Source organism: Parasteatoda tepidariorum, chromosome 7 (assembly GCF_982258835.1).
Source record: "Parasteatoda tepidariorum strain Cologne lab strain chromosome 7, Ptep-v5.0, whole genome shotgun sequence".
Taxonomy (NCBI): Eukaryota; Metazoa; Arthropoda; class Arachnida; order Araneae; family Theridiidae; genus Parasteatoda; species Parasteatoda tepidariorum.
Genome location: NC_141761.1, coordinates 17,609,242 through 17,630,379, shown reverse-complemented (window position 1 = coordinate 17,630,379; position 21,138 = coordinate 17,609,242). Strand labels below are relative to the sequence as shown.

At 27.5% G+C, this 21,138-nt stretch overlaps 1 protein-coding gene across 3 annotated transcripts in view; it reads right to left on the bottom strand.

Annotated features, from left to right (window-relative positions):
• LOC107457197 (uncharacterized) overlaps positions 1–21,138 on the bottom strand; it is a 56,616-nt gene that overhangs the window by 16,632 nt on the left and 18,846 nt on the right. For all 3 annotated transcript variants that reach the window (XM_071182922.2, XM_071182921.2, XM_071182923.2), the window contains 5 exons: positions 19,274–19,371; positions 18,006–18,033; positions 16,235–16,961; positions 7,375–7,510; positions 562–1,754 (listed from right to left, as the gene is read on the bottom strand). In XM_071182922.2, the coding sequence (XP_071039023.2) occupies positions 562–1,754; positions 7,375–7,510; positions 16,235–16,961; positions 18,006–18,033; positions 19,274–19,371 (2,182 nt within the window). The remainder of the gene's footprint in view (positions 1–561; positions 1,755–7,374; positions 7,511–16,234; positions 16,962–18,005; positions 18,034–19,273; positions 19,372–21,138) is intronic.

Below are 21,138 nucleotides of genomic sequence, written 5' to 3'. Positions count from 1 at the left end.
AGTATATTTGTCAGTTTCTAAATTTTTAGAAGTTTACTTTTATTTTGATTTGCATTGATTTGGATGAAGCAGAAAAAAATTCATTTAATAAAAATTGCATGAAAAAAAAGTTTTAAAACGGACAAAGGTGTAATACTAAATTATCTTCCTAAAAATATTGACAGTAAAAATTTTATTAGCATAATTGCAAAAAAATTGTGTGTTGTATTTCTCCAATTCTGATTTGGCAATGAACCCTTTTTTAACACCAAAGCTTCTGTAAACTACAGTAATCATATAAATATGTTTAAAAACATATTTAACTATCTGCTCTTTTCTGTTAATTTAAAAACTAAATAAATCTTAATCAATGACTTAGCAGATAAAAGTTAAGCTAAACAATGACACGTCTTAAACCTAAAATTTTAAACTTTTTTTTTCAGAATGTCATTCTGTACTTATTTTTACTAAGTGCTTTAATAATCTCAGAATGTACTGACTACGAATAAAGATTGAAAAAAGTACAGGCCAACTATGAATAATTAGCAAATCAGAAAAATTACTTATAGAGAAATAACTTACTTCATCAATCCATAAACATTCAGATACTTGGATATTAAATCAAAGCATTTAGCTTCCTTAAAATTGTTTAGATTTATTGTGGGAGATACAATATTTAATTCTGGTTGTAGACTACTTGGCTTGATTTGGCTTGGCAATTCAGATTGCAGTCTTGTAGCAGTGCCATTTTTTCTCGTGTAATCTTTAATTCCACTTGGAATGGAAGAATTTATGACTGTTCTGTAAGCATCATTAAATAAAGAAGATGTTGGAGTATTTGTATGCTGAAGTGTAAATCTAAAGGGATCATAAGTAGAAGTTGTAGGTTGAAGTGGCATTCTGTAAGATCCACCAATCATTTGAGGTGTTGTTGCAGACTGTAGTGGTATTCTGTAAGGACCACTAATTATGTGAGATATTGCTGGAGAAGTTGCAGGCTGAAGTGGCATTCTATAAAAGCCACTCATTGTGTGAGATGGCATTGTAGAGGATATAGGATGCATGGGCATTCTATAAGTATCACTAATTATGTGAGATGTTGCAGAAATGGTTGATTGAAGTGGAATTCCAGCACCAGTAGTGTTACACATTAGAGGATTAGCAGGAAGTACTCCGGGTGTAACCTGACAATTGGTTGGGGTACGGATTATGAAACCAGGAGGTAATTTTCTCACAATAATTTGCTTAGAGAATACATTTGGGTTTGATGCAATGACAGGCATAAAATTGTCATATGAGGACTTAGAGACACTAATGGGTTTTGATGCTAAAGGGATCAAGGGTGAAAGGTTTTGTACAGAAGTATTTGGAGTTATAGGTCTTTCAATGTTTGGTAACATAACTGCATTTGGACAAACTGGCCTCATTAAGTGTGAAAAAAGCAAAGGAGAAGAAACTACCAGAGGTGAAGAATTATTTGATTTAACGCCATAGGATCCAAAATTATTATTAAGGTGGTTATTTTGTCCGAAAGGGAAAGAGGGAGGTTCACAAGTATTATTAGCCATATCAGGTTGAAGATCCAACCAATTAGATGGGAGATCCACCCAATGCTTTGATCCTTCTTCCAAACAAATGAAGGGTTCCAAAACTTTCTGATCAGTATGTTCAGGAAAATCTGGACATTTTGTATCATCATACAAAAATGGCCCTGCGGATGATGATGTAGCATTTCTTAGTTCTGCATAACAAGCAATTTTAGCTTTTCCACAAGTCTAAAAAAAAAAGAATAACAAAATTAATAAAGCTTTAGAGATTTTATATACAAGTTTAGATCATATAATATGAATACCTTTTTTCATATTATATGATCTAAATCACTTAATGATCTGCTCATATTCAATTTCTTAATCTCATGATAAATATCTAACTTTTTAGAGCATGAAATTTTTCAAATTTAATTTAGATAGTGATCAAAAATTTATTAAAAAAAATACATTTTAATAATGCTACTTTAAATTAGTATTTTAAAATATGATCTAACTTAAATGTATACAATGTAGAGCTTAACATATATTATAATCACATTCTTTTTAAAATGTGTTCATCTCAATGCGGTGGACAGCACATGTAGCAAGAATGAAATTTAAATCAGGTCGACAAGCTTTTAGATACAATTTAAAAACCTTCTGTAATAATTATCTCTACTATCCCTACTAGCCCCCTTTTTTTTTCAAAACTTATAAAAAATTTTCTGACCATAGCCAGATTTTGAATAAGTTTTCTATAAGCAATAATGAACGATTGAAAAATAAGTAAAAAAAAAAAAATTATTTTAAATTAACAACATAAAATTTTGGTTTTATCCCTTTTGGTAGAGTATTTGTACGTGAACAATACTATTAAGATAAGAAATTAGCAAAAATCTATGACAGGTGTAACAATCTGTGGATTAACAGCATCTAATGTGCCTCCAGAGAGGTTATTTACCAAAATTACATTCAATTTATCTTTTTTATTTACCTCTTGTAATAACCACGAAACTTGCAACTAGATAGCCTAATTGTTGGTTGCAATGTCAGGATTTCTGTTAGTTAGTGTTTGCAATTCTTTAAAGTAAATTGCTGATAGCTTATTTTAGGTGGCATCATTATGCAAATTATTATATTCATTGTAAATTAGATGGGTAATGCAAATTTTTGAATTAGTTTCATCGACATGGTGTTCATTGTAAATGTTTACGCAATTCTGATTAAATGTTGAATTTCTGTTTACTGCATCGAATTCTTTTACTCATTAATAAATGAACCTGGTACTGATCTCAGGGATGAGAGTAGTCAGATAGTAAAAAAGAGGAAATCCAAGAAATATATATATATATATATATATATATATATATATATATATATATTAAACAAAAATTTGACAAAAAAGTGCGATTTTTAAACTTGTACACCATGTGATTATAAATCCCGATATGAGTCTTTTAAATCACGTGGATATGAAACTCAACACCGAATTTAAAAAATGCGAAAATACAAATCATGATGCGTAATTTTTAGAGCACGATGCATAATTTTTAAATCGCGCAATATTACAACCGCAAAAACGAACCCACGACATTGGATTTTAAGCTCGCGTAGCTACATAGAGTTTTAAAAGCTCGTAAATACAAATCGCGATATTGGTTTTTTAAATCTCGTAAATAAGAATCGCAATGTACAATATTTAAATCGCCTGAATAAGAATCACAACGTTCAACTTTTAAATCAGGTAAATACGAAAATCGATGTTTGATAATAAAATCACGATTTTAAAAATGCATAAATACAAAACACGATATTGGACTTTTAAATCTCGTAAATATGAGTCATAATGTACGATATTTAAAAAGCGTAAATAAGAATTGCAATGCGCAACTTTTAAATCAGGTAAATACGAAAATCGATTATTGATATTAAAATCGCGTGAATAAAAATCGAGATATTTGCAGAGTCTGAACTTGGGATTTCTAAAAGGCTTGTTCGTATTGTTTTATGTTTGGACATAATAAATAAAGATTTACAAGATTAATTGAATGAGCAAATAAATATTTTCACTGCAAATCCACCTCTATTTTTTTCCTCTTTTTTTGTTTGCTTTCACTCCAGAATACAAGAAGCAGCGACGTCTGAATTACGAAAACACGAGCTATCCCGCCAACGGATAAAAAATACGGAAAATCTTATTTTCTGTCCGTGAAATCGGAGAAATTAGAAAATATAAGTAAAAATGCGGAAGGGTTAGCAGCTAGGACGTAGTTTGAATTTTCTGTTTTTCTTTGAAAATCGTAAATTAGTATAATTATTTTACTTCAACGACTGAATTTTCAAAAAAAAGCGGGATACTTATATAAAAAAAAAATAAAAAAACGAAACTTTTAGAGAATAGGAGTTTTTGATAAAAAGGCTGAAATTCGAGAGACAAAAGCGAAAAAAAATCTCATTCCTGTATAAAGGTCAACCAGTTTTATCCCAAGGAAATGATTTTTAGAGGAACTTCAGAAGGAGGAATGAGGACCTCAATAATTTCGCTCTGCGGAAAATTAAATTCCTCATAAAATATTTTAACTTGTGTAAAATAAAATTTCAGCGGAAATTAGCGGGAAAAATGGAAAAATCTGAAAAAAAAAGCGGAAATCCGCGAAAGAATCTCATCCCTGTGATCTGATAGCTATCGGATTTCTATCGTCATTGGCTTATAATTTCCTACCTTGACAAGGAGAATGGTAAGCCTGTATCAGGGGTCTGTCCAGGCCGAATTTACTACCGTTTAGCGGTACCTTCACAAATTCAATTTTAGGTAAAACGGTAGTTTCACAAATTCAACTTTAGGAAAAACGGTAATTTCACAAAATGCTTTTTCTTAAAATTTTACTTTTGTATCCCTTAAGAAACAATAAATCTATATTTTTACCATGTTTTTCTATTGATTTTTTAATATAATTTTTAATTTTTCACAAATTATGTCTAAATTTTCACAAAATAGGTACCTTTCAGAAAAACCTAGACAGACCCCTGTGTATACTGCTATGCAACTGGAAAAAAAATGACAACGTTTCTCCTTCTATTGCTGAAGCTATTAATGCTGAAATAGAATTTCAAAAAACTGATAAAACAAACTTTATTTTTTAAATTTTTTTTTTGCAATATGTAGCTTACCATATAAAGATGCCAAATATAGAAAAATCTCAATTTTGAATTTCTTAATGCTTATGTTGATTTTTCAATTGCACAGCCGTATACTCCCTCCTTTATACAAGGCAAAAGAAATAAAAAATCTACAAATGTAACTGTAATTTGGGTTTATGACTGACAGTTAGATCCATAGAGAAGAAATTCCAAAGGTCATCTTTCCAAAAGATTTACATTTATTGACTTTATTTTCTGAAAAAAATTGTTATGTCTTAAGATAAAAAATTTGAAGGAAAAAAAAAGAATTCTTTGGATATTTAATAAATACAGTGAAACCTCAATTATACGGACACTCCTGGGATAAAAAAATTGTCCATTTTCAGGGATTCACTAATAATGAAGTTTAACACCAACCATAAATTATTTTTAGAATAATTGCAACAATATAGAAATAATTAAATAACCTATAATAACAATTTACATTGACATTTAGTTAAACTTAAAAAAATATTTTTTTCATTACAAAAAGAAAAAGCTCGATATATTTTCATAATATTAAAAGTAGCTACAGAAAAATTAATATGCTTTTCCTATTTACACAGAAGTTCAAGTTAGTCATATGATACCGAATAGAGGTTTTTAGTCATATGTCACTTTTTAAGTCAGTTCAAATTATTAAGTTTACATTCATAACACCTCTCCATCACTTGATAGGAAACGGGGTAAGACCTCCCTGAATGTAAACCTCCTGCGATACCTAGAAAAAAGAAAGTAATAACACATACCCGTAAGGCACTAGGCTCTATGACGAGTTGTTATATTCACAATCGATCATCTACCAAGCGTCTGAATAAATGTTTAATTTATATCAACGCTTCAACGACTAGATATTTTTAAAAACTTAGATGTGTTAAATACATGGGTGAAATTGAAAGAAAGGAATTTTTCAGTGGAGAGAAGGAGTTAGAGCATTTAATATATCATTTCAGCTTGTGAGGTCTTTTAGCCAGTGTTGTCCAGGTGAAAAGATGTCGCTACTCTAAATATTTCACATGCAGATACCATTCTCTCGTCTTTCTTTGTGACGATAAAGGAAGGCGACAGGAGAAGGATTGATTCCTTTTAGTTATAGATAAGGCAAAAAAAAATTTATATTCTTTAAAAATGGTCGAAAGTTGAAATTGTTTTGGAAATTTAAAGTAAAAACAGTACACTCCCGATTATCTGTGCACGGATTATCCGTGCTCATTCCGGAGTCACACAGAAAATATAAAGAGAAACATTTTCAAAATTAAAAAAATTTGATTCATGAAGTTATAACACTACCAAATGTTTGGAAGCAATATTTGTTATTGGATTGCAGTATATGGAATATCAGCAACATGGTCAAAGGTAAAATCGTCTACGTTATCTCGATCTTGGAGAAAGATCATACCGCTTGATGAACAATCCTCTTCAGATGTTCAAGAAAAATATAATAACAGTATTCTCGAACAAGCAAAATAAATCTAAGGTTTCGAAATTCTTGATGAAGAAAATTTAGAAGATTGGTTTCAAAGTGATGCATGTGAGCCTGGCTGCCAGTATTTGACTGATGAAGACATCGTTATGTTGTTAAATCAAATAGTAATGATAGTAACTGATGCAGAAGATGTAGTAAATGAATGAAATACAATTTCTCACTCTGCTGCTCCGTGGAAGCTTTATTAGATTATATGGGAGGATTTGATTACGGTGACATTATTGCGGTTCGTAAAATATGTGTATCGATATATGGCGAAGACGCATTACACATTTTTTAAAAAGGAAAATTCCTAGTTTGATGCTATGCATGCAAATGTCAGTAATTTTTATATTTTTTGTACTGATGTTGAATTTTTCTTGAACAAAAGGAGTTTTCGGATTATCCGTGTTTTTCGATTGTCCTTACGACATGTCCCACCCGGATAATCGGGAATACACAGTAATTCTTTTCTCAAATTCAGAAAAATTGGTGTCCAGTTTAAAGAAACAGAAAATAACGTTTTGGGACATAAATGACTGTTTGCTTTATGGAAAGGGTACATAATGGCTTATTCATAGATTTACGGGGAAATAAAAATATGTTTGTGATGAGAGGCGTCCGTTTTGTAGGAGTGACTGTAACGCGAGGTTTTACTGTATATATGTAAGATATATAAATATAATTATATATGTAGCACTTCATATTAACTATTAGACACTTTACTAAGAGCAGTTCCCCTTGTCTAGAACCGAGCCAATGAGAATTTCCCAAGGGGAAAATGGGGAAAATTTTATATTTACAAGGGGGGAATTCAGTCTTACTAGTTAAACAAAAATTAAATAACACTAAAACAGATTAAAAAAAAAAAAAAAAAAACCACTGATTTTACTACAATTAGTCTATAATTTTTTTTTATCATAGCCATTAAAAAATATTTAGGATGGTGTATTATTTACAACTAAAAATGAAAAAAAAAAAATGTAACTATTCATATCTTTCATTTACCCACTTCACAGGGAAACTAAGAAAATTGGCATGTATTCCTACATGCCAATGTAGGAATACATGCAGTTACTATGTGGATTACCCTTGAACACAATCACCCCTAAGATCACCTGATTATTGGAGACTCTTTAACATGTTTCAATATCATTACCAAATTGTTTCCATTAAATAATTGTGATTAATCCATGTTTTTGAACATTGTAAATTAATTACCTGGCAAATAAATGGAAATTCTTTTGGTACGGTTGGAATACAGCTTTCATGGAAAAACCGAAGGCACGAAGTACACTCAATATGTTTTTGATTTCTGGAAACATTACAATGATAACTACAAAACTCTAATGGAGCACTAAAGAAAAAGAAAAAATATAATTCAGTGAACTAATACAAATTTTTTTTTTTTCTGCAGTTGAAAAATATTTCATTAGTAATATAAATTTTTACTTATTTTAATAAAAATTACCTATATACACAGAAAAAATGCACACTTTTATTTTAATAAAGTTTCAAAAATATATTGGGGTTAACAAAACTTATAATTTAATCACTTATTTAAATAACCATAAAAAGCATTTGTATATTTATGCTGAAACAAATTTGTCAGTTTTTTTTTTCTAATGATAGACCTATTTTCAAGATGAGTAAAGGCAAACTCCTGCCTTTTGATAATAGAGCTTAAAGGAACTTTCTATGTTTGCACAATATACCAACTGTTTATTTTGCATTGATAAACAAATAAGGTTCTGATTTTTATTTGAGACTTAAACACTAGCATTTTTAATTCCATTAAATTCAGAGCAGCACTAAATGTTATTAAAAAAATGTTCAATTTCTTCAAAAAACAAATGCTAATTTGTTCTTGTATAAAGGGAAGGCACAAAAAAATTTCTTTTTTTCAGTAAAATCTCTTCAAGTGAGATAAAAGCTACGATCATGATTTTTTAAAAATAAAAAAAAAATCTGATTTATTTCATTAAAATTCGATATTTTGATTTAAATAGGATTTTATTAAAAGATACTTTGATAATATTCATTTTGTAATTGTTAAAATTCATTAAGTTAATTAAAATTGAAACATTAATAAAAAATAACATTACCTTTGAATCTATATTGTGTTGTTTTATACTTAAATAATTAATATATGCAAATGCAAGATTCAAAATCATTGAAAATGGAGAAAAAGCATGGCATCAAAGAAGGAAAAAGTGGCAAAAATAAACAGATTAATTTAATATCCCAAATCTTTTTTTTTTTTTTTTTAAATAACAAAATAAATTTGTTGTCTTATACCTCAATTGCAGGTTTATAAAAAGTTCAGTTTATAAAATAACATAACTTATCAATTTACTATAAAAAAAATCATAATGAGAAAAAACAGTTCGAATTTATCTTTTAGTTTTATCTAATGCTATATTAAGCTAATTTCCCTTATTCTCAGCAATACTAATACATTTATAATAATTTAAGATTAAATACGAAGGACTTTACATTCCACTCTTTTGTTAACGTTGAATAAATAACTCAAATGTGAATAAATTTGTATTTACTGGGTGAGCTAATGATTACATTTTTTAATATAAAAATTTTTTTTTTTTTTTTTATAATAAAAATTTCAGATTGAAATTTGTAACTTAAAAATGAGTATAAATATATAGTAAATTTGCCGCAACTTCAGTTTATTATCTGGCAGTGGAGCTTCGAAAATTTTTTGACTTCAGATCCATGCACAATAAGGAATGAAAAAAGTATGGCTCTTTAAATTTGAATGATTTTTTTCCTGCAAACTAATACCAATACAATTCTGAGATCAATATTTACAAAAAGGTAATCTAGTTTTTTTTTTTTTTTTTTTTAAAATAGCTATGTTTTGAAGAAATTTACATAAAAGGAATTTCTGGCATTGTTCTGTATGAAATATCCCTGACAAATGCAAAAATACAAAGAATGACTTTTTTTCTCCAGAAGAACATCTAAAATTTAATAGTAAGTATAAAATCAATTATACAAATTTTAACTAATTTTAGAGGGCACATGTGTTAATATTATTCTATTTTTCAAACTTTTAAAAAGAAAATAATTACAGATGCAGATTTAATTAAAAAGAAGGGAATATGGTTAATCAATAATAAAATAAAGATAATTATGAAATGAATAAAGTAGAATTACAGTATTTGTTTTTGCACAATTTCTATAAATTATCTAATTTTTTAATAAACATTAAGCAGCAAGGGAAAAAAAATCATTATTAGTACACCGCAAACAATTACCTTATAATATAAAAATAAACCACAACTTAAAATAGAAATGAAAATAGTGTGCAATTATTTTTTAAATAAATGACAAGAGACCCCAATATAACAAATTATAAGTTATCATGACTTTTCCCAATTATTAACACAATATTCCCGATTTTTGAACCATTTAATATTGCCAGACAACATGATTTTTTTTTAATTATCTAAAATGGTTTTGGTAAGTACAAATAAAAAAATCTAAAAAGTTTAAACTCTACAGTATTTTTAAAATTACTAACAACATATCTTTATTTTAAATTTTTGCACAGAAGTAATAAATATAATTAAGACCTATTTCTTTTAATCTAACAAAGCAAGCATTATGTCAATTTTTTTTTATAAAAGACTGTAGATACTCAATTATAATTTTGTTTATAAAATTAAATGAAAATCCAACTAATTCTAATGATTTTGAATTAAAAATCATTAAAATGTAAAGAAATGGTATTCATTTTTCCAATTCAGCAATAATTGAAGTGCACCACATCAGTATTTCAGACATCATGCACAAATGGGGATGGAGATATTATTTTATTACATTTTCATGATTCTTTTTGAAATAAGAATTATTCTGTAACAAATAATTGATATTTATATTGTTTTTGCTTTTCAAATCTTGGCAATATATATATTCAAGATTTGAAAGGCATGGTTATGAAGTAATTTTAATTTACATCAATATCTAGATATAAAAAAAGATGATGAAACAATTGTATTTATTTTTACAGGGTAAAAAAAAAAAAGAGAAAGGTCCATGCTCAATAACTTTTGATTTAATGATAGGATCTTCACGTAGCATTTAGTTATTTAATAAGTTGAATTTTTTTATTTTATTTGTAAGGTATAAAAATTTTTACATCACTTTAAAAAATTTAATTTTCATGGCAAAATACAAAATTTGAGTGAAATCGGTTGAATAATTCCCAAGGAATCCAAATTTGAATCGATCACTTTTTTAAAATTTGATTTCTCAGGGACTATTTAACCAATTTCATTCAAATTCTGTATTTCGCCATGAAAAATTAGCTATTTTAAAATGACGTAAAAAAGCGTATACCTAACAATTCAAAATGTTTTGAACTATTATTCAATAAAATAAAAAATATTTAAAAAAATTTATACATGGAATTTTCGAATATACTTTGGTAAACGAATTTTATAATTGCACGTAAAAGTTTTTAAATTCCTTTTTTAAAAAATTATCAAGATACGACGAAATACACAAAAAAAAAAATTTACATTAGAGCAGTGCTTCCCAAAGTGGTCCAAATGAACCCCCCAGGGGTCCGTGAAAAATAAAAACTGATTTAGGGGTCCCTGAACAATGTCAGGGGGTCCATGGGTCAAAAAAGTTTAGGAGCCACTGCATTAGAGGGTCCATACTATTAAGACCATATTTCCTAGATTGTGACTACTCCCATACATAGGAGTTAGAAATCTGAATCTGTCGAAAAGATATTTTTATTTAGAGAAAATATGGTTTTGCGTCTGATTTCCTAACTTGAAATATCACCTGCACTAACTAATAAGCGTATTGAGGTCACCTCTTCGAACTATTAGGAATGAGTCTTAGATTATTTTAAGATTCGATCATTAGTGAAAAAGTTATTAGGGGTGGTCCATTTTCCTTGGAATGGCAGGATGGATTTTTCTTTTTTAATAATATATAATACTGCTTAACAATTAAAATCTCTCACGTCATGATTGCCATATTATTTCCATAACAAAAATAATAAAAAATGTTTTAAAAGGATATGCATCAGTTCATGTACATTTAAATTAGTTAGCATTGCTACTGATGATTAGCATGCTTATAGTAGGAGATCCATAACTAGGGTATAAGCAAGGGGCACATGTATTTCCAGATTATACTGATTTGTTTTCATTTCCCCCCTCTTTTAAATCCACAGTATTAGTTTTTTTTAAATATATTTTCCTAACTTTTACCTGCTTGATGTTTTAGCCTTTGTCTTAAGATGTACAAAATGTGGTCCGCAAATAGTTTAAATGTGACCTCCCGTTTCTAGCTAAAAATTGTAATAAATCCTAAAAACACTGTACCTTTAAAACTATTATAATCATTTAAACTGTACAAAATATTCAAATTGCAAAAAAAAATCTAATTCTTTTTTATTAATTTGAGGAAATTAAATTTTGAAGAAATTGTTAAAACTGCAGTTTCAGGAATTATTTTAAAAACAAAGGGTGTAATTATTACAAAGACAAAAATATTAAAATTGGCTTATGTAGAAATGTTTTTTTAAAAAAATATATTTTTACGCTGTAATCTTGTACATTTTTTTTCAATTTAAGTAGATTAACACATTTTTAGAAAATTAAATAAGTTTAGTTTCCCATTGGTAATTACATTGCTTTTATTTTAAATAAAAATTGAATAAATTTGCAACCCTTAAAAATTTGTAATTTTTAAATTCATTTAATCTAGAGGCCAACCCCTGATAAAAGTTGCCCACCACTACAAACTGACTGCTCATAATAACTAGAAGTATTTACGATAATATAGATATTTGACATGTTAATATTTGACGAGTAAATCAAACTACACATTTACTATACAATACATTTTTGCATACTATACTATATTTCGTAAATGAAAAAAAAAGAAGCTTTTAGCAAAACCTTAATAATAAATTATCAGTGAATCTCAATACTGTAAAGATATTAAACATTTATTTCATATTAAAATAATTCAATTAATAATATTTATTTTTGAAAAGATTGGCTGTTGAGAAACACTGATAATTTAATAGAAAACATTTTGCAACAAAAGTTCTGTTTAATTATATGAAATATTCAATAAAACCAGAAAAATAACCCAGTTCTTATTAAAAAAAGATTTTATTAAACACATCAATACAGTATACATACAATGAATTTAAAAAACATGCCTTTTTATAACAGTGTTTATATTAAAATCAGTGTTTCTCAACCCGAATCAGAATATTATTGATTTAGAGCTAGAAGTCTGTAAAAGAAAGAGAAAAACACAAAGAACATTTCTGTATACAGTATTTATATACATATTATATTAAGCAATAATAAATGAATATCTCATTTTTTCTCTCATTAAAACGAACATATTCTGACACACTATAAACAACAAATTCTCTATTATGCTTTATAAGAGATCACAAAAAAGTAAATTTTAAAAATATATACCAATTACTGTACAAAAATTGCTAATAGAATAAAATTTAAATATTTTCAGATAATAAAGAGTAGTAAATAATTAAACATTCTAAAATAAAGCCATTCAATATTAAAATAGGAAATTAAAATTTAAAAGGAAAAAGAAGAAAAAAAATCAATCATTGATACAATATTAAATTATTATTTATCAAAAAAAAAAGATTGAACCTTAAAAAAAAAATATATATATATATATATATATACAATAAATTAAATTATTTTGATGTTGGAAATTGTCATTAAATTTTGTCACAATAATTTTCAAAATGAATTATTGTATCAGTAGAAATCTAATTGAAGGAAGGTTGCATTAGAGCTGAAAATAATTTAGAGTATCTGATAAAAAAACATCAAATAGATTTTTCACCAATTTATAAAACAAAAAAATAGCTCTTAAAGGGGGGAAAGAAGGAGTTGATCAAGGATGTTCAGATAACAGCAACTAGTGGTTTGCAAGGAGTAGGAATACAATTTGTTGAGTGAATTTGTTTTTTAAAAAAATATTTTATTTATAACTAAAAAAAAAGAGAGCATTTTTGTTTTCCAAAGTAATTTACTTTAAAACTGTAGAAACTCTTATGAGAGCATTATATTTACAAATTCAAGTTAGAGATCCGATGTAAGATTGAACGTGGCCTCGATCATCCAAAGTATATTGGAATCAGAACTACTGCACAATTAGAGTAAATTTTTAAAAAAAATCTTCATGCATTCAGAATCACTCAAAATCACAGAAAACATTTTATTACTTCTCTAAGAGTGTTAATTATTATGTTATTTTTAATCGGAAACAGGGAATCTCAAACTGACGTCATTTGTGTCCATCTGCTGCTGTTAATTAAAAGCAATTTCATTCTTGCTTTCGTTTGAATTTTCGAAATTGAAAGAAACTATTTTAGTTCGTGAATAATTAAGAACAAAGATATGAATAATAAATTATACCTTGATGCAACTTATTAAAAATATGGGCTTAATACAACATATTTTTATAATATCATTAAAATTTAATGTCACCCTCTGAACCATTGTTACTTATAACTTGATTGAATAATTAAATTTCTTTCAGAAAATAACTCAAGAATGCTGAATTTTCTGCTAATCACAAATCTAGTAAGACAGATGAAAAAAAAAAATTATTATTCACAATTAGTGAACGGTCCCAAGAACTAATTTTACGAATTAAGAATTTTATCTTAGTTCGTAATTGTCTCAAAAGCTTGATTCTGCTGGGCAACAGATGCAAACAGAAATCAAGGACATACCAACAGTAAGTTACGTGTTATTATAAACCTCCACTGCTCAAGGAAATTTCTTGAAAATTTGGTCACAGATGCAACACTTGGGGAATTAAATAAATACTAGTATGAACTTATGAATGAGTTAAAATCAAAAATAATTTATTTAATTTAAAACCTACGGATTATTTAGTGATTATTTTGAATAAAAAATATTCCACAATTTAAAAAAAATAATCACTATTGTAAAAAAAAGAGGCAAAAGAAAATAAAAATCCAAAGATTAAATGCTTCTTTTTTTTAAAACTCTGTATAAAGAATAGATATAAAAAATTCTACTGCTTTAATTCCCCATAAAAATTTAAAATATGTAATTTTAGAATCTGCATGGAAAAAATTTGTTTATGAATTCAAGGATGGAAGGAATGTAGATTTGAATGGCACAAGAGCAAGAATTTACTACACTGTAGCATTGCTAAGCTTCCCAAATGTCGTAATAAAATAAGAATGATGCAAAAGAAGGAAGCGCACAGAGTAATCTCAGGATCACGTTTTAATCAATAGAAAGTAAACAAATTCAGAGAACAGAACAGACATGGCATTACATTCAGAGAGTTAAGTCTTAATTATAAAACTATATGTCTGTTGTTTTTTTTAAAATTAAATTTCTGGTCATCTTATTAATATGTTAAATCATAAAATAACATAAGTTTGTTGATTCCAGACATGAAAAAATGTTTTAGATTCACATCTACCTAAGTTTCACATTTGGTCTTTAAGATATAGAAGCAATAAGAACAATGGAAATTGGTGTTTAAATAAGATAATATGAAATATATATTTGTGGTTAAATCAAATCTACAAACCAACCAAACATTATTGAAAATATTAATTAGAAATGATATCTTCACGGTGATATCTACATGATAATTAATATTATTCTATTTCTTTGTTAGACTAGATACATACAAAATAAAGAATTCACAAGTGCCATAAGATAAATTTTTCTTGTCTCTATCCATCTGATTAAGATAAAAAAAAATATAAACAAGTAAAAGATAAAAAAGAATTCTTGATTAATGCCTCAACGTTAATCCCAAATGAAACTGTTTCATATTAGGCAGAATGAGATTTAAAACTGACTTTTGGTTTCAAAATAAACATGCGACAATTTATACAAACAAGTAATAAGAGTAGTATTTCAAAATTTTTTTTCTGAATGCCTCTTTTTCTGGAATGCATTTGATATATTTGATTATATAGGAGCCTTTTGAGAATACCAAATGCAATTTTAAAGTAATAAACATTAATCACATCATAGTAATGAATGAATAAGCACAAATAAATTAATTTCAATTAAAAATTAAACTGTTTCACTTAATTTTTGTTTATTTTTAAGATAAAATTTCATTTTAACATCAATGCAAATTATCAAATTTCTACTATAGAGTATATTTATTTTATATGACAAACAAGAAAAATAAATAAATATTTTTACAAGAAATTACTTTTAAGGAAAAAAATATTTCTGAATTAAAACTAAAGAGGAATTAGAATCAAAGACACACTCTATAAATTATGACAACAAATAACTTAAAAAAAATTGACCAATGAATGACCACAATTTATAAAAACTTATTTTAAACGAGTTAATTTATTATTAATTATAAAAGAAAAATTGATTAAGTATTATTTGTAAATTACTAAAATGAATAACATAAATATAAAAGACTTTCAATATGAAAGTATCTAACATAGTCATAACATGTATAACTATTTAAGATTTTCTTAAAATTTAACAAAACAGGGATAGACAAAGTAATGCACATTTTTAACATCAATAACAAATCAATCTATATACTCAGTACAGTAGAGTCCTGATTACCCCACACCTTCGAGACCAGTGGTAAATTGGAAAATTGATGGATAAATGGGGAAACTTTACAATTAGATTTAAGAGTATAAATTACAGTTAAGTTATTTTTTCAAATAATAATTATAAAACACTTTCGTTTTATTATTTAATCATAAATAACCCCTTTAATTAACTTTTTAGTCATTTTTTTACTAGTAGTAATAGTAATGAGGTAATATCAGCTGTAAAAATGGTGATAAGCACTGGAAAACTTATTTACTCCGGCCAGAAGGGATGTCAGATAACTGAAGTGAAGTAATCAGGGTTTTATTGTAGACGTAAAGACACAAACAGGTATATCGTTTGCAGTATGAGAGAACACCAATTTTTAAAGGAAATATCTTGGAGATGCATTCGCAGAAGAATTAATATAATATACAATCTCATTATTAAAAAAAAAAAAAAAAAATGATACTTACAGCTTATGAAAAGGAAATTTCACTTTAATAAGTTTTTTAGATGCAGTGTTCTGTGCAATACAGTTACTATTCAAAAACACATCACCAGGTTTCGAAGAGTCTTTATTTAATGTTTGTTTAGTACCAGCTTTTGAAAGCTTTCTTCTTTTTACGGGAGAAAGATCTTCTGACTCGGAAAGACCACTTTCCGTTGAAGCGGTAGATAGACGATTACTTTTCCTAGTAGGAGATTTCTTTTCAGGAATATTATCACAAGCTCGTTTACAAGTCTTTTTTGCTGATTTGGGTTTGTCAGCAAGTTTGGGTTTCATTTGTGCCGGAGATAAATGTTTATCAGAGCCTGCTTTATCGACAGAAGTTTGCCGGCCTCTTTTCACAACAGATTTCTTAGATTCGTCTTTAGATGTGATAGGTGTAATTTCTAAGTTGGGTAATGAAGGTAATTTCTTTGCTTTAGATACACTCTTTTTCTTTGGAGTATTTTCAGATTTTGGTACAGGACTGGCACTCTCAGACATTATAACAGATTGAGATTTAACAGGTTTTGTAGTTGCCTTTTTCTTTGGTGAAACAGAAATCTTTATTGCACTACTATTGCTTTTTGTCGATGGAGCAAAAGCTGATTTTTGTTTAGCATCACGCTCAATTTCAAATGGTTCTCTGTAGATAAGGTTTTTTGAAAAAGTAAAATTGGCATTAGATAAATCCTTAATATTATGCTTGGACACTGGAAAAAAAATAGTTAGCTATTAATAACAGAATGCATAGCTAATACACATTAAAAAAAAAAAAAGAAGCTTCATACCAGTTGCAACAAACATACAACACTTAAAAAATACTATTTATTTTAGGACCTGCTCAATTTATCATACTTAAAATTAATCTAAGGAAAGAAGAAATGTCATGTTTAGTGAAATTTTAAACGTTAATATATCAGCAGAATTTTAGATTAAATTATAAATACACAACCAGAAAAAAAAAAAAACATTTACGACATATTTATATTACTTTCAAACTGAATCTAAGTATACACTGCAATTTTTTAATTACAACATTATGTTAATCCCAATATAGTATTTTGTAGTTTTAGTGTACTACTGCCTGAAATAGCAATTTCATTTAAAAAAATTTTGGTGGACATTGTTTTGAAAAACACAGTATAACAGAAAATATTATTTCTAGTAAACATTGTTGTATTTCATCATTAATTTACAAGTCTAGAAGAAAGCAACCATATTAATTAAAATTACTTTCATTGGAGATTATAATTGAAAAGTTGTAAGTAAATTTTTTACTGCATATTAAAATTTAGCACATGAAACAAAATACAGCATTTTATAAAATAATAATTGTTCAAAATACATTATTATATTTTTCACAGCTCAAAATTTTCATTTTTTTCATATTAAGAACAAAGCTACAATTGTAGAGATAGGAGAAAAGAAAAGGTGTCCATAAAAGCTTTAGAGTATTTTTTCGTACAAGACAGAGCACTTTATTATTAGCATAAGAATTTAAAAATTAATGTAAAAAATAAAATTTTTATTTCAAAATTAATCCAACAACAAACTTCAGAGGCTCCTTTAAGTTAGTTAATACATGACAACCTTTGCTAAGCTAATCATGAATTTCAAATTTAACTAAATGCTATTTAGGTTCTCTTAATGTTGAAAACTTTATTTAATCACATTAAATTTATAAAATATGTGAAAAATAAAAAGTCTTAAATAACATACAAATTCATTTTCAAATGTGAGAAATAAGTACTTACAGTAAGCTAAAACTTCAGGCATAGACCTCTGCAAGAAAAAGAAAATATAAATAGATTAGACCATACAAAATAACAGAAGTGAGGATTTAAATAAAATTTAGTAAAAAGGTGAACATTAAAAGAGAGAAAAAACAAACTTGAGGGAACAGAATAAATTAACAATCCAAATCAATGACATATATGCAACTTTTTAGCTAAATTTTAAAAGGAGTAGTAATAAGGATATTTCTTTTAGGGTTTTCAACATTTTTAATATGGTAGGTAAAACAAATCATTAAGTCTAAAATTGTCTTAGACTGTTCAACTTGAGTGCAAAAACTGCTAAAAAGCATAATGGAGAAAAAAAAAAAAAAAAAAAAAACTCCAACTATTTCAGGTATGTCAGGATAATTTCTATAAAAATCCAGACCATATTTTATCGATATCATAAAATTTTTTTGTCAGGAGACTGATCTTTATTTTTAATGTCAGATATTAAATTTTGAGAGTCAAAAATAGCATTGAATGAGGAGGATTGCATGGTTGTGGAACCATTAAAAAGTGAAATTTTTACAACAAATAATTGTATAAGATGCTAAAATTATTTGACTCAAATCTCAATAACTGATTACAGTTACTGAAAATTCTGAGACTGGTTATTTTTCAAGGATAATGTAGGATTTTCCAAGTTTTTGCAAAAAATTGCTACTTCCTCTGCTTTTTAAGAGTCAAAATAAATTTTTTAAATAAATTATTAAAAAAAAATTTTTTTTTGTTGATAATTTTGGGTTTCCCCTGTTTTCCCAAATCCGTGTGGGTTTCTAGTAAAAGTGGAGTCTTAGGAACTCTTTACATAACAAAGTAGGAGTTTTTAACCCATGGTCCATTAAAGGTATTTTAGTGGCCAAGCCTTTGTAATGAAATGTAAATGAAACATGCAGAATTCCATTTCTACACTTGAGGTAAAGGGGATTAGAAAAACTGGTTTTTCAGGCTAGAGACAACCTTGGGCCAGGGTAGGGATTAAATGAATGCAGTAATATGCAAGTACCCTGGAATACATTGTGTTCATAAAATTAGTTGTCATTTTCTAAAAATAGTAGCCTTCATAGCTGTTTTTTTGGAAGAAATAGTAGCCTTCTCTTGATTTTAGTAGCAAATACCCAGTGGAGGGTTTGAACGTAATAGCTTTTACTCAACCTTTTTTTATTATGTTGCATTAATCTCATAAAAGAGACATAGTCGGAATCGGCTACAGAGAATGAAGGATAAAAAACATCATTACTTACAAGTTTTTTACCATCTGGTCCAAAGTAATAGACGTCAGACATTTTTTTGCCCGATTTACATTCTTGATTTGCTCTATGAACCAACTCTCGAGACCAACCTGAAATAATAATCAGAGTTAAATGTTTTCAAACTATATAAATTCACCACCATTTTAAAATTTTCAAAATTGTTGCAGAAATTACAAAAAAAAAAAAAATCCATTTGCTAGATTGATTTGTTTACTGTAATGGCAGTCCATGGACTGCCTGCCTGCCTGCTATCTATGTATTCATCTTGATTCAGGGGTCATTGTGACACAAAGTAAAAAATCCTGAAAACTTCAAGAGGAAAAAATTGATATAAAGTCATCAATTTATAGATCAAACACATTTCATATTTAACTTACTAATGTTTTGCATTAACATTTATAAATAAATTACCTAGCAATGAAGAATATCACACCTTTATAGTAACTAAATCAGGGAAAAAACTTACTTCTAATAATAATCGAGATATTGGATTTTAAAATCGTGTGGATGTGAATTGTGACATTAGATTCTAAAATTGTGTGAATATGAACGATATCGAAGTTTTAAGTCTCAATGCATAATTTTAAGATGGCCTGAATCTGAATTGCGATGCATAATTTCTATACCACTTATAAATCTGAAAATAGATGTTTGATATTACAACCCTGTGAATCCGAATCGCAATATGGGATTTTAAAAATGAATTTCAGCGAAACTTTTAAATCAGATTAATACAAAAAGCAATGTTCAATATTAAAATAGTGTGAATAAGAATCCTGATACTAACAGATTCCAGCACAGTTCCAAATATTCAAAATGACAAAATTCTGCCAAACCAAAAGAATCAGGTCAGCGGAAGAATTAGGGGATATACAACAAAAGTTTCAAAATTCCGCCAGATTGATTTTGATTTGCCGAAGTCTGCAATCAAATGGTCTGGAGATTCGCGGAATTCTGCAATATTCGCAGAAAATCATATTCCTTGCTTCTAATTTTCAGATCCAGAATACAATGACTCCTGTTGATTGGATTTTACAAGATCAAGAATAAAAAGATTTAATGACTGCATTTTAGGATTATTTCAATCAGAGTTTGTTTAGATTAGAATGGAGATAATTAAAAAGGAGAGCTTACTGACAATTTTATAACAGCACACAGACATATGGTGGAAGAAATTATTTGAAATTTTCCCCCCATATTTTTTAAGTGCTTAATTTTTTATCTTTTTAAATACATAGAAAATAAATAAAAAACTGTCATTTTCATGCACAAAAGTAAAAGAATATATACACATGAAAAATGTACACATTCCACCTTTTTCGCATTTCATAAATTGTCATTGCATCAGAAAAAAAAAAAAAATTTAGAAATCTACGACAAAAATTGAAAAAAGTCTGATGATAATTCCCCGTGTGTATATACGATGAAAACTCTCTTTACATATTTAAAGAGCTGAATCATTTGAGCGGCAATTTGTGCAAATTTGGCATACACCGATCGTAGGCGACAAAAGGGAATTAAATAAATGTATAATTCGAGGTTCACATGTTCTAACAAATTATAATTTGAAAAATTTGCAACAATCAAGTGATAACTGCGGAAAAATTGAAAAAAAAAAAAAAAAGATACAGTACAGAGCCCGTTATCCGGAAAACCAAAAAACTGGAACGAAATTCGATAAATTTTCCCGCCATTAATTTTTTTTATTCATAAGATTTTAGGATTTTCCTTTCCTTTTTGAAAGATGTTCACCTTACCATCATTAGTGTATCACTTAATTGTTTTTTCTTCTTTCTAAGATTATTTCCAATTTTTTTTTTATAGTTGGGTTTAACAATAAAAAAAAACGGCTTTTT